Source organism: Hipposideros armiger, unplaced genomic scaffold (genome assembly GCF_001890085.2).
Source record: "Hipposideros armiger isolate ML-2016 unplaced genomic scaffold, ASM189008v1 scaffold_3, whole genome shotgun sequence".
Lineage (NCBI taxonomy): Eukaryota > Metazoa > Chordata > Mammalia > Chiroptera > Hipposideridae > Hipposideros > Hipposideros armiger.
Genome location: NW_017731353.1, coordinates 6526151 through 6540309, shown reverse-complemented (window position 1 = coordinate 6540309; position 14159 = coordinate 6526151). Strand labels below are relative to the sequence as shown.

Below are 14159 nucleotides of genomic sequence, written 5' to 3'. Positions count from 1 at the left end.
GGTAGCCAGAGCTCACATGTGTGTGAAATTCCCATAAAAATCCCAGTTCACCTCCAATGTGATGTGGAAAATAAGCGATGAAATCAAGAGACACTTGGGTATGGATGCTAAATGGGCCTTGCAGTTGCCAACTGAAAACAACCTGACACAGGGTGGGAGTTGGGGGGACTAACAGAGCCTGGTAGAAGACCTCCACATAGCTTCCAACAGACACAAGAATTTAGGATGTGATAAAGGAGCCATTTGGGGGAAATTCAACAATCACTGCTGGTCAGTGATTTGGAAAAATAAAGTGTGCTCTTTACTTTGCAGCATACACCAAATAAATCACAGATGAGTTAAAGGGTTTACATTTAAATGAAATCTTATCTGTAACGCTGTATATCTTTAAAAACAAGAGGCAGGTATGAGGGAAACATGGCAATATGGTAACATCTGTTAAATCTGGCGGTGGGACATGGGTGTCTGTTACTGTCTTTTTCTGGACATTTCTGTGTGGTCCGGAAAAGCATTCCATTTTTATTAAAAATACAAAAGTAAAAGAAGAAACCATGGAAGAACTGTGAACAAACCGGTGAATATTTGCCCTTCCCCATTGGGCTCCAACCCCGTCTCTGCACCCCACCGGCTTGAGCACTATTCTGCCCTGTGTCAGCTTGGCGGTGCTGTGTCCCAGCTGCGGTCACCCTCAGGCTCTGCTCCAGGCTGCCTCCTCCACTGTGAAGCCCCCCAGCCCTCCTCCCACCCACACCCCCATTAGAAACAACAGTGCTGCCTGCACTTTGCCGGAACGTCACCTCTGCCACCTAGCACAACCTGCCAGGTAGTTCCCTTTCCTAAGGGCTGTCTCCTGTGCTACGGAGCCGTCCTTTAGTCCCCATGGCACCTGGCCTGGCATCTGCACACACCAGGAGCTCAGGCCTGCTGGACATCCTAGGGCTGCTGACCTGGGTGGGCAGGGCTCTGGGCTGCAGGCCTCCTGCTGCTCTGGGCGAGGCAGCTCCTGGCACTGGGCATCTGGCAGGATCTCTTCATCCTTGTCCTCCCCGAGGGCCCGGGCACAATACAGGATCCTACGCACAATCCCTCCGCCACAGCTCACACTGCAGGCTGCCAGCTTGTACCGCCACCTGGGGCAAACCAGAGTCAGGGGGCACCCAGAGGAGACAGGGGTTCCCCTCATTTCCCCACACCAGGAAGGGCCTGGAGAGGCGCTCTCTCTGGGGGTCACCCTGATGTCTCCAAGAAGACGCTTGGCACAGTGAACAGAGAACATTCAGAAGAACCCATTTTACAGACGGGAAAGATGAGGGCACAAAAAACCAGATGTGTCCAACAGGCAATGGTGGGGGGGCAGGGCACCCAAGGGGTCCTGCAGATGTCTGTCTCTAATAGGAACCCCAGCCCCCCCACCCCTGGGACTGCATGTCTCCCATCTATCTTATCGTCCATGTCCCCCTTGTCCCCGGTGTCTGCTCTAGCAGGGCAGGGGTGCGCGTCTGTCTTGCCCACTGCTGTGTCCCCTAATGCCACAGCAGCGCCTGGGCATAGCAGGTGCTCAGTAAAGAGCAGGTGATGAAGAAATGGACCATCAACCATGTGTACCCGCACCATCCGGGATCTGGTGCCATGCACTTTACACGCGGTCTCATTAAACCCTCCACAGCCTTCGGGGCACGCCTGCAGATGAGGACGCCAAGGGTCAGGAGGTTATTGGCAGGTGATAATGGCACCCTCCCAGGATGCCCTTGGGAAGGGGCCCACCTGGCAGGGCAGGGCTCCAGGCTGCAGTCCCTGAAGGAGCTGGGCCGGGGGACCGGCCAGCACTTGGCATGAGGCAGGGGGATGGAGTGTCCATGTTCCAACCTCACGCAGCGCACAGCCAGCGGCACCTGCCCCACTCCGCAGGTCACCGGGCACGGCGCCAGGGCTCGGGTCTCCCACCTGCAGGAAGGAAGGGCCAGTGCTCCGTAGGAGGCCACACCCCAGGACAAGACTCCTTCCTCCCTGGGGGATCCAGGCTGCTGCCCCCATGCAGTCTCCCGCCCAACTTACCAAGCTGGACACAGGGCAGCCCGGCAGACCTCCCGCCGGTTCTCAGGCTTGGCTGCTGGGTCACAGAGCTCTTCCCGGACAGGTGTCCCGAGGGCAGAGTCCATGCACATGAAACGCAGCTCCATCAGGCCTGCAGGAAGAAAGAAGGGACCCCGTGCCCCAAGAGGAGGGCTCAGCCAGCACCGCAGATGCCCACTGTATGAAGTGCTCTAGCAGATAAGGCCCACATGGATTCGAGTCTTGGCTCTGCCACTTACCAGCTGTGTGACCTTGGACAAGTGACTTAACCTCTCTGAGCCTCAGGTTTTTTCATATACAGGGGACTAACTTGCAAGGGTATGTATAAAGATTTTTGTAGGGGAAAATATAAAGTGCCTGGCACATATTAGGTGCTCAAAAAGTGGTAGCTGCTATCGTCTGAGAGGCATTAGTAGAACTGCTGTACGCTCATCTCTGACTGTGTTTCTCCTAAAGATGTCATTAGGGCTGGTTCCCTCACACCTCTCCTTTAGGAGTGTCCTCAAAAGACATCTCTGGTCTCAAGTCTAAACATACTGAAGTTTTACTGAGCAAGTGGTCAGGGTTTTAAAGAACACTGTGTATCTTAAAATTAATTTCGTTTTTCTGGCTTGGCTGCCAAGAACTCAGAGCAAAGTTTGGAGCCCGCCTCTCGTAGTTCTTCTGGACCTTAATAAATAGACTCTTGGGTTCCAATATCGCCAGGTTTTACGACCTTCTCCTATCTTTCGGCCCATCATTGAACACATTACGTGGCTGTCCACACTTTGCCCCAATCTCCTTGTATATTACGTCATGTTTTCGTGTAGTTTGGCTTTTCTGTAAGCCACCCCAATTGCTTTCTAGAACTAGGCAAAATGCAGGCAGAGAAGAGTTAGCCAATGAGTGCTGGTCCTCAGGGGGCCTCACCTCGACCACAGGACACGGAGCACAGCCCCGCCAGGGCGGTCCACACGTGTGCAGCTCGAGCCCCCAGCCCGGCACTGCCCAACGGCGATGCAGCCTCTGCCCCCGGAGGCTGGGGGTCCAGCTGCAGGAGGCAAGCAACCAGCTGGTGGGTCTAGGCTTCTGCCTCCGCCTGTCCCAATCTCTTCGGGAGCCAGCACCCCAGGGGCTGCCTCTCCCTGCTGCTCCTCTCCAGGGAGACTTGCTTCCCAGCCCCCAGCGGATGCCTTCACCCCAACTTGGCCTCTGTATCAGTGTGAGTGGTCACCGTGGGGCGGGGCTGAGGGCTGGGGTTCAGGAGACCATGTGCAGGGACAGTTGGCCCCAGCAGCCTTGGGGGGACAAGGTTGGCCAGCACCTTTGTCTGAAAGGACCACCACCCAGCAGCCTGTCTGCACAGCAGGCTCTCAACCTGGCTCGCCAGTGGGAGGGGGCCTCTCAGAAGGCCCTGAGCTCTGTTCTAAGTTTATCCCTGGACCAGGGGTCCTGCAGACAGCAGTCCCATGGGACAGTCTTCTCACTCTGGCCAGGAGGCCAGTGGTAACCAGCACTTCCCATTCTCCAAGCCAGATAAGCACCCAATGGCCCCAGCCACCCTTGTGCCCAGGACACTCACGTGGCCCCAGCCCGGAGGACAGGCCATCTCCACACAGGACTCGAGGGCAAGTGGCGTCTTGTCTGTGGAGCAGGGCCCAGCAGTCACTGGTGCCTCCAGGCCCTCAGCCCCCTGCATACACGTCACGTTCCGTGCAGCCAGGTCTGCTCCACAAGCCAACGAGCACGCATCTGACACCTCCCCGCTGAGGACAGCACAGGACAGCCATCAGGCCCTGCCTCTGAAGCCAGGCTTCAAGTGCAGTGTGGCTTCTGACATGCGGAGGCAGTGAAACTGCTCCCCCGTATCCAAGATCCCAAAGGGGCCCCACAAAGAAACAAAGCCGGGGCCCTTCGCGGCCAGCACTGCGCTCGGCTCCCAGGGTTCAGTGACACAGGCCCCACCCATCTGCTATCTAGAGGCAAAGGTGGGACTCCAGCCAGATAACGACATGGCTCCACACAACCCAGCAGGTGCCAGATGCAATCGGGTCACCCAAGTCTGGGACAGCAAGTCGTTCTGTGCATGTGCCAACCCTGAGAGGCGGTGGCTGCCGGGAGTGCTGTGTTGAGAAGGATTCTGAGGCAGGATTAGCCCTCAGCGGGAAGAGTGGTGATCGCTATGTCTGCCGTGGACGAGGGAGGGGGAAAGGAGACCAGAGCCACATGTGGGCCACCAGTGACCTAGGCCAACCGCCTCCCCACTGGGCAGGTGACAGAACTGAGTCCCACAGAGGGAGGAGACTTGCTCCTGTCACCCAGCCAGTTAGTGGCAAATCAGAATAATAAGCCACTGTCCACTTGGACACTGAGGGGACCAGAGCCACCATGGAAATGATGATACTAATGACAACGTGACGTTTATTGATTTATATTTGTGACTTGACTTGGTCCTCACAGCCCCTCATGAGCAGGAACTCGGAAGGTCAGAGAGAGAAATGGCCGACCCAGGGTCTCCTGGATAGTAGGGCATTCTGAGGACGGTGAGGCCTGGCTAGAGGTCTTGGAGGAAGGGGTCACTGAGGGGGGCAGGCTCGGTGCAGGGACAAGCCCTGCCAGGGTGTTTCTGCCTGGATCTGGCCTTAGGTGGGCCCTGCCCCTGCCCGCCCCCACCCCCCAACCCCGCCGTGCTCACCTGGGGGCACAGGGCTGAGAATTGCAGGTTTCCACCTCAGCTGGCTGCTGGGCCAGTGCTCTACACCAGGCCGGCGGCACCGTCCGCAGGAGGTGGCCCTGGGCCTCCACACAGCGCACCGTCCGCTCCTGCAGGCCGCCCCCACAGGAGGCGCTGCACGGGCCGAAGTCGCCAGCTGCCCAGCTGACGAGGAGAGGAAGAGCTGTCAGGCCCCTGGCCGGGTCCCCAGGCTGGCTCGAGGGATGGGGTGGGAGGCAAGCCCATCCAGCTGACTCACTTCCCTGGTCTGGGCCGGGCCCTGTGTCCCTTTGGGTACCTGGACACTATGCAGCTACAGCCAGCCCAGCCCTCCAGATGTCCCCAAGCTGCACCTGAGCCTAAGGATACCTGTGTAAAAGTGCTGGTGGGTAGCTGCCCCAGCCCTGCACCCACCAGGGATGGCCTTGTCCCTAACATAGGTTCCTCCCAACTGCACCGGCCACGGGCTGAAGACAACCAGGTGTTCTCTATCAGGTTTTCCATCGTTACCTCCCTGAGTCTCCCCCACACCCTCCCAGGGAGGGCGATTATCTCCATCTTGCAGTGACCTGAGTCGAGAGGGCACGTGCTACCCACACACAAGGTGGGTGTGGGTCACTGTCACCCGTGTCTGCCTGAGTTTCAGTATCCTCACCTGCAAACCGACAGAACCCGCCTTACAGGGCAGGCTCCAGGACTAAATGAGAGCACGCCCGGAAGCAGCCCTGTCCAGCCCATGCTATGTGGGCCCCATGAGCCTGGGACGGGTGGTGGGGGGGGGAGCCCAGCAACCCTGCCTGGGAGCCGCAGACAGCACTCACTGAGGGGGGCAGGGCTCGGGGGCACAGGGCTCCGGCCATGCTGCGGGCTGCTGGCTCCCTCCGCACCGGGCAGCCTCCACCCACTCGTTCCTGGCCTGGTCCAGACAGCGGTAGGTCACCCAGCGCAGCCCTGGGAGGGAAGTGGGAGGCTAGGCCACCTCCACGCAGGGGGCAAACCAGGCTTCAGGGGAGCCCTGACCCGGGCCTCACCTGCCCCACAGCTCACCGAGCAGGACCCCCGAAAGGCAGCCCACGCCCAGGCCTGCCGCTGCTTAGGCTGGAAGTAGGTGAAGGTGATGTCTGGGTGGGTGAGGTCACCGTACTCCTCACTGTAGCGCCTGTAAACCTGCACGAGACAGACGGCAGGCAGGGAGCCTTGTCCAGCGGGGTCCCTGAGGGTCACTGTCACTGCCACCTCCACCGAAAGCCTCAGAGTTTTCACTCCTCTCTATCTATCTATCTATCTATCTATCTATCTATCTATCTATCTATATATATATATATATATATATATACATAGATAGATAGATATAGATATATATATGCTTTTGCTCAGCAAATAATGACTGATGCTGACCACATGCTAGATTCTGGGACAGGACACTGTCCCAGCCACCAAGAGCTCACAGTTCGGTGGGATGGGGTGGTGACAGATAATCCTAAAGTAGCGGTAGGTGCAGGACTGGGTCTGCACAGGTATCACAGGCTCTAGGTTGAGCAGTGGTGGGCAGATCTGGAAGGCGTTCCTGGGGGCGCAGGAGCCAGGGGGCGAGACCAGCGCGGCTCATGCTCCCAGGGTGGACGATGAGGCCCAAGGGGTTGGCAGGAAAGGACATCAACCCCTTAAGCCTGCCCACGACCCGAGGAGGCAGGACTGTGATCCGATCCCCCTTCTACAGAGGAGACTGAGGCGCGGGGGGTGACGCGCACATCCGTCAGTGGCAGAGACAGGAGGACAGCCTGGGCGACCCAGCATGCTTGCCCAGGGACGGCAAAGCTTGGGAGGGAACGTTTAGATCCTAGTTCTGGCCCTTACAGTGCCTGTCTCTTTGTCCCCGAACTTCTGGGTGTCTCACTTTCCCACCATTAAGATGGGGTGTCCCCAGTGCTCTGGACACTTTTGAGATCCAAGCCAGCACGCGCTTTGTAGCAGCAGCCACTTTTCATGGCGTACATATGGGTCACCAGACACTGCCACGCGCTTCATTTTTTTAAGCGCATTGTTTAAAAAGACAAGTCTTCACAACTTTACAATGTAGGTGTGCCCAGTCCCATTTTGTAGATGGAGAAATTGAGGCCATGAAAGGTTAAGTCCCTTGCCAGCGTTCCTGCAGAGCCCCGATTCAAACTGCTGTCTGTCTGAGCCCCTGACCTGGGCTCTTGACTCCGGGTTACCGAGCTTCCAGATCCCGGGCTGTCACTGCTTCTGGGTGGGTGCCCCATGGTGGGTCTCTAATCTGGGCATCAGCCCAACCAGCCTCTCCCCGAGGTCTGGCTCCCCACACCCTTGTTCAGCCAGGCCTGACACAGACCCGATCCCAACTTCACCTGCACAGAGCCCCTCAGCTGCCCCCCAGTGGCCCCCGGGAGGAAGCCCGAACTCCTCGCGTAGTCAGCAAGGCCCCGTGAGGTCCGCCTGCCCTCCAGCCCCCTCGCCTGGGGGTCCCATTCCTTCAACCCTAATTACCCTCCTGTGCACATACTGTTCCCTCGAGACACTTCCCACCTTCCTTGGCCTGGCAGCATTAGCTCGTGTCAGACCCCATCCCTGGAGAAGCCCCCTAGCCCCTGCACAGGGCCGTCCTTCTCACCCTCTCCAACTCCAGGGACTCCGTGGGTCCCGAGCACAGGTCCCTTAGAATCGCCCCAAATGCCCGCTGAGTAAATGAGCAGGTGAGTGAGTGAACGGATGGAAAAATGAACCCCAGGAGGAGGCCCTCCTGGTCACCTGAATCTCCACGTCTTCCTGGGTGGGTCCCCGGATGCGGATCTCCTCCAGGTGGGGCAGACGGTCCTCAGTGAGAGTCACTTTGTACTCAACACGGCTGTCCTCCAGGAGGGAGGGATAGGCGGTGCTGGGAGAGATGCTTGAATTCCCAGCCACAACGTAGCGTCCTCGGATCCTCACCGCTGTGGGGGGAGCAAGGCCGGTCAGCATGGCGGAGCCCCCACATACCAGAGGTGGGCGCTACCCCCTTCCAGAGGAAAGGTCCCAGTTTAAGGAACGGGGTGGAGGTGACAGCTGGGCCAGCAGGATGTAATCTCCACGGCCACATCTGCGGCTGTTCTCCCCTGGGTCCCCAGTGCCCCCGAGGAGCAGGTCCTCCCGGTGTCTCGGTCGGGTGGTCTGCAGTGAGTAGGGCACCCCCTCCAAGACGCCCACAGGTGTCTGAGCATGGGCCTCCCCACAGCGGCGCCTCCGCACCTCCCTCCAGATCCTGGTGAGCACTGTGGGCCTGCTTCCCACACCAGGTGCACTCACACAAGCTCTAATGGCAGGTCTAGGAGCTCAAGGACCCCAGGGGAGGCGCCCCCACTCCGGGTTTAAAGGTCAGGCATGGGTGTCCCCTGGGAACAAAGCCCCACTGTGGCACTGAGCAGTAAAGAAGTTGGTACTGCCCAAAGACAGGTCTGACCTGTGCCCTCGGCTTCCAGGAGGGAGCCTATGTCACTCGGTAGAAGTGTCTTTGTCTAAGGTGGGGTCTGACCATACCAGAATGACTAAACACGGGATCTAGGGGCCTTTGGGTCTCATGACATCAGCCAGCCTGGAGACTGGAGGCTGAGATCGTCCACGTGAGCAATCAATCAATCATGCCTACATAACAACGCCCCAACAGGAGCTGGACACTGGCCTCGGGTGAGCTCCCTGGGGTGGCAATACTCCATGCATAGTGTCACACTTCGATGCTGGACATGGGACCCTCTCAGGCTCTGCCCCCGGCGTCTCTTTTTTGGCTGGTTTTACTCCGTTTCCTTCCCCTGTCATCAGCTGTAACTGGGAGTATAACAGCTCCGCGTTCTGGGAGTCCTCCTCGTGAACTGCCCAAGCTGATGGTGGTTTGGGGAACCCCTGAACTTGCAGTTGGCATCAGCAATGAGGGCGTCTTGGGGACCGTGCCTCCCATCTTTGCAGTTTGGCTAACTCCAGTGGGTGTCCTTTGGCCAACTCACCCAGGTGTGTGAAGAGAGGCCTGTGGTTGGCGATGTATACGCTGGTCAGGTTGGGGGTAAGCGTCAGGAATGTGACATACTCTAGGAGGAAGCAGAGGAGATGGGTGGTCTCAGGCCACTTACATCACAGCCGAGGGAGCAGATTTCAGAGGTACAAAGGAAATGGCCTCAACACCGAGAGCTCACATGCGGTGGTGTGGCTCAGGCAGAGAGTCCCCTGGCACAAGGGGCAATCAAGGCCAGGCTGGAGGACCCCTTGTCGGGGCACAGCCCTGGCCGGGGGCAAGGACTGGACCCAAGGCTCTCAGCACAGCCTGGGGACTGCCAGGGAGAGGCGGGAGTCAACTCCTCCACTGACCCCAAGCACCGACTTTGCAAATGACCTGACCTCTTTTATAAGTAGGTCAATGTCAAGGATTTTCCAGGTATCACATCCCTCCTGATAGGGTTCCTTGAGCAGGAGAGGAGAGGCCAGCAGGCCCAAGATTGCCCAGTGTCTGTATTTTGTCTGCCTCTCAGCTACAATGAGCAACCGTTATTGACATGCCACAACCCCAGCGGCAGCCTCTTCACCAAACTCTGAGCCACGTGGGGACGCTGGCAAAGTGGAGGGCAGAGGCCAAGGCCCAATGGAGGCCCCAGGGCTGAGCCAAGGCTCCGGGCTGCAGGGCTTCGGGAGGCTGGGGGGGCCGGGCCCCTACCTCTGGCTCTTCCGGCTGTGAAAGAGCCGTTCTGCAGGCTGCACGTGCTGTTGTCCCCTCCACACACCTGGCACACGTCTGGCACCTGCTGGGAGTCCATCCTGCCATCACAGCCAAATGTCTGTGCAGAGGGGAGTGGCAGGTGAGACCCAGGTGCCTGCCATTGCAGGGTGCTGGCCCACTGACACCCACAGCTCTGAGGCTCTGATTGACACAACAAACTGGGCACATTTCTGTAGCGTCTGACGTCCACGCAGGAAGCAAGCTTAAATGACTTGGCCAGGTCACAGCACGCTCCTAATCCCCCCACTGACCCCAAGGCTGGCCCTGTGTCCTGGTGTCACCCTGTGCAGACTCTACTGCAGCTTCATGGGGACCAGTGCCCAGCAGACCTGACCCCCAAGAGGTCCCTTTGCATCTTAGCTTCGATGGGACAGGCCTTCGGGCCACCTCCACTGCCCACACATGCCTACCCTGCAGTTGCCTGACACGCATAGGCTCAGGGTCCCGTCCTCCTGAGGGCCATTTGGCACACAGCGGGTCCCATCCAGGAAACTGTCCCCACGCCTTACGATGAAGCTTTCACCAATGGCCCAGCACATATATCTGCACAGAGGGTCCCCTGGGAAGGCAGAGGGACAAGGAACCCTGATGTGAGGGTGGCAGAGAGTATGGAGGGCCATGACCCTGCCAAGCACAATCCAAGTGGCCCCTGCCGGCACCACCCAGCTTTACCCTCTGCCTTTGGGGCAAGGGTTTCTATTTTCCACCTGCCCTGCCTCCTGAGGTAGTGTTTCGTAATCCCGACAACGTAATAAATGTCACTGGTTTATGAGCCAAGGCACACACTCAGTGCTTCCCCTGCGTCATCTCACTGAATTCTTCCAGTAACCCCAGCAGGGAGATAGACACCTTGCGTATGTCCACCTTACAGATGGGAAAACCGGGACTCGGAGGTGACCTACGACAAGGGGCTGAGCCAGGACGTGTCTCATGGTCTGTCTGATGCAGGGCCTGAGTCTCAGCCCTGCTCTCCAGCATCGGAGTGATGGCGGGCGGGCCCCCGACCACTCCCCCCTCCCGGTCTGGCTTCCCCGCCACGGGCCCGCAGGCCGGCCCCACCTTGACTGTACTGCACAGCGGCGCCCCAGCGATAGAAGGAGGCGTTGCCTGGGGACAAGTGCAGGCGCTTCCCGTCGGTCTGAGCACACTGTTCGGACATGAACTCCAACTGGGTCTTCTCACAGGCCTGGCCAGAGGGGACAGAGGACAGGCACAGAAGAGGCCTGGGGTGGGGTGCCCCTGCCACTGGGGGACAGCAAGGCACCCTGTAGTGCAAGTGTCACAGTGTGGGTCTGATCCCAGGTCCTGCTGCATCTCAGCTCCCTGCTCTGTAAAGTGGGGGTGACAAGAGTCTTTCTCTGATGATGGGGGAGTTCCAGGATTCGTAAGGACACAGGGTGAGGCCTACGAACCAGCAGCACTGAGGAAGGCAGGGCACAGAGCACTGCTCTGGGGACCGGGGGCCTGAACAGAGACGGGCGCTTATGTATTCACTGGATGTGCCCCGAGAGGCCCATCGTTAGAAGAGCCCTGGTGGCACAGGGCTTTGCCACAAGAGCCACAGTGCCAAGGCGGGCAGGCAGCTGCCATTTTGCACTAGCGTCTGGGCGGGAAGAATCAGAGTGCACACGCTGAGCAGCGCACGGTCCGCGCCTCCCTCTGCACAGGCTCGCCCCTCCGCCCCCTCCCCCTGGGCCCCAGGTGAAGGCTCTCCCTCCAAGTCTGGCCTCCTGTGATCGCCTGGAGAAGGCAGGGAGGGAAGGTCTCACCAGGTGCACTTTTTTTTTTCATGAAGGAGTCAAACCAGCAACCTTGCTGTTAAGAGTGCACGCTCTATCCACTGAGCCATCCGGGTGGCAGCTCAGCTCAAGGTGCCGAGTTCAGTCCCAGCCACGGGTGGGCACAGCCCACCATTGAACAGGCAATCTTGTTATTAGGAGCAGTGCTCTCACCAGCTGAGCCATCCTGCCACCTGTTGGCAGCTCAGCAGCAGCTCAGCTCGGGTGCAGCTCACTGGCCCATGTGGGAATCGAACCGGAGGCCCTGTTGCTCAGAGCTTGTGCTGTTAAGAAAACTTATTTTTCCCTCCATCCTTCTAGTTCTTTGATCAAAAACTCTGATGTTAACTTGACTCTTTTCTTCTCTCACATCCTACATTCATCCTGTCAGCAAATCCTGTCATCTACCTATAAAATATATCCAGAATCTGACCATTTCTTACCATGACCTGAACCTCCATCATCTCTCTCCAAGAGTCTTACTGGTCTCCCTGCCTGCACCCATGCTCCCCAACAGTGTGCTTTCCACAGACCAGTCCCAGGGGTTTTGCCAAAATCTAAGTCACATCATCTTATTCTTCAAAAGCGTCCCATGGCTCTTATTTCAGCATAAAAAGTAAAATCAAAGTTTTTACCATGACCTACATCTACCCCTGTCTCTCTCTGTTCCAGCCACAGTCGTCTTCTGGGTGGTCCTTTAAGATACTAGGCAAACTTTCATCTTGGGCCTCTGCATTTGCTTTGCCCTCTGCCTGGGTGCCTCCCCAGTTATCTTTGTGGTTCCAGCTCTCTTTCTTTATTTACTCAAATGTTGCTTTCTCCATGAGTCCTTCTGTGATAGTTACTAAGTTATTGTCTCTCAAAATTGGCATTCCCCATTTTTTAATCCTGCTCTACTGTTTATTTATTCATAGCCCTGGCCACCTATCACACCATCTACTTTACTTTACATTAATCACCTACCTCTTCCCACCCATAAGCTGCAGGTGGGGGCTTTTCTTGGAGAGGGGTATTCACTGATATATCCCACATATCTAAAGCAGTGCCTGATACATGAGCACTTAAACCCCCAGTCCGTTATCTGATAAAGCTGTTCTCTCTCCCGAACTCAGGATCGATCAAAGGCCCCATGCCAGTTCTCAAACTCAACATAAAAACCTACGCCCCTTTACCCCTAAAATCTCTGCCTCTGGCCTCCATTCTGCCCACCCCCTTTCACCGTGGCTAAATTTACACCTCCCACCTCACTCCCGCCGCTTAAGCCTTGACCGGCTTCACATGGTGGCAGTGGCTGCGTTTTCTAATCACTCCCCTCTTATGCAAACTCTTAACCAACTGAGCCACTCGGCTGGCCCTGGCCAGGTGCACTTCTTAACTCAACGTCAAAGGAATTAGTGGACCACTTCACACCCACCGTGTGACTGTGATCAAAACATGGACAGTGAGTGCTGGACAGGATGTGGAGAAATTGGGGCCCTGGCACATGGCAGGTAGGCATGCAGCATGGGTCAGCTGCTGCGAGAAATGGTTTGCACGTGCCTCAAAGGGTTAAACATAGAATTACTGTGTGACCCAGCAACCCCATTCTTAGGTGTAGACCCCAAAGAATTGAAGACAGGACTCAAACAAATCCATGTGCACACAGGCCCACAGCCACACTATTCACAGCAGCCACAGGGTGGAAACAACCCTGATGTCCATCACAGGGTGAATGGATGACCAAAATATGGTCCAGCCATATTTTTGCAGCTATGAAAAAGGGTAAAGCATGGGCACACTCATGGATGAGTCTTGAAAACACGGTGCTGAGTGAAAGAAGCCAGATACAAAAGGCCACGTGTATGATTTCACTCATATGAAATGTCCAGAACGGACAAATCCAAAGAGACTGGAAGCACGTTGGCGGTTCCAGGAGCTCAGGGAAGCAGGGATGGGACTGGCTGTTTAATGGGTCTGGGATTTCACTTTGGAGGGATGGGAATATTGTGGAACTACACAGAGGTGGTGGTTTCACAATATTGTGACTGTGCTAAATGCCACTGAATTGCACTTTAAATAGTTGATTTTATGTCACGTGAATTTCACCTGAATTTATAACTAAAGAATCGCTTGTGGCTTCGCAGTGCTGTACTGGATTGCTGAGGAGGGATGGGGGGGCGTTCTCACTGCAGAGACGGGGGTGCCCTGGAAGGTGGTGGCGTGCGGGCAGGGCGGGGGACACTTCAGGGTCCCTGCTACTGTCCTGGTATATGCACTGTGGTCCCAGTGCAGGTAGAATAGCACCCTCTTCACTCTCAAAAGTGCCCTGGTGTAAAGCACAAATTATAGCTACCCTGGTCCTTCGCCTCCTCCAGGGCCCAGGCTGCCAACCTGACCCTCTCCCCCTGCCCGGAAGCAGGCCTACCTGGGTGTTGCACATCTCAGCCTGGAGGTCATTACCTACGCACGCACGCCCCCCAAAGGCAGGTCTGAAAATGTCCAAGAGACACAAGGGGTGAGGGGTGACCCACTGGCCCCAGCCAGGGAAGTGGAGCCGCCACCTGCCTGACTGGGCGAACAGCGCCCCCTCCTGGAGGTACCTGGGGTTGTTGCACTGCCGCCTCCTGATGACCACACCTCCTCCACAGGAGCGGGAGCAAGGACTGGGGGGACCCCACCCAGACCAGTGCCCGTGCACTGCCTCCATGGGAGTCAGCTCTGCCAAGGAGCGGCAGTGACCTTTGGAGCACCACTGCAAGAGAAGGATAGCACCATCTCCCACACGCACAGGCACCCCGCACACCCAGGGCACCCCGCACAGGCACCCCACACACCCACGGGCACCCCACACACCCACAGGCACCTCACACACCCAGGG

The 14159-nt window shown here is 57.3% G+C and overlaps 1 protein-coding gene across 1 annotated transcript in view; it reads right to left on the bottom strand.

Annotated features, from left to right (window-relative positions):
• The window catches only part of LOC109382381 (A disintegrin and metalloproteinase with thrombospondin motifs 13-like), a 36463-nt gene that overhangs the window by 6851 nt on the left and 15453 nt on the right, over positions 1-14159 (bottom strand). Inside the window, exons 7-21 of the mRNA XM_019641819.1 lie at positions 13882-14144; positions 13707-13770; positions 10584-10710; positions 9935-10083; positions 9462-9582; positions 8761-8841; positions 7535-7716; positions 5797-5932; positions 5587-5716; positions 4748-4930; positions 3635-3818; positions 2983-3103; positions 2056-2185; positions 1765-1944; positions 948-1130 (exon numbers count right to left, since the gene is read on the bottom strand). Of these exons, the coding sequence (XP_019497364.1) occupies positions 948-1130; positions 1765-1944; positions 2056-2185; positions 2983-3103; positions 3635-3818; positions 4748-4930; positions 5587-5716; positions 5797-5932; positions 7535-7716; positions 8761-8841; positions 9462-9582; positions 9935-10083; positions 10584-10710; positions 13707-13770; positions 13882-14144 (2234 nt within the window). The remainder of the gene's footprint in view (positions 1-947; positions 1131-1764; positions 1945-2055; positions 2186-2982; positions 3104-3634; positions 3819-4747; positions 4931-5586; positions 5717-5796; positions 5933-7534; positions 7717-8760; positions 8842-9461; positions 9583-9934; positions 10084-10583; positions 10711-13706; positions 13771-13881; positions 14145-14159) is intronic.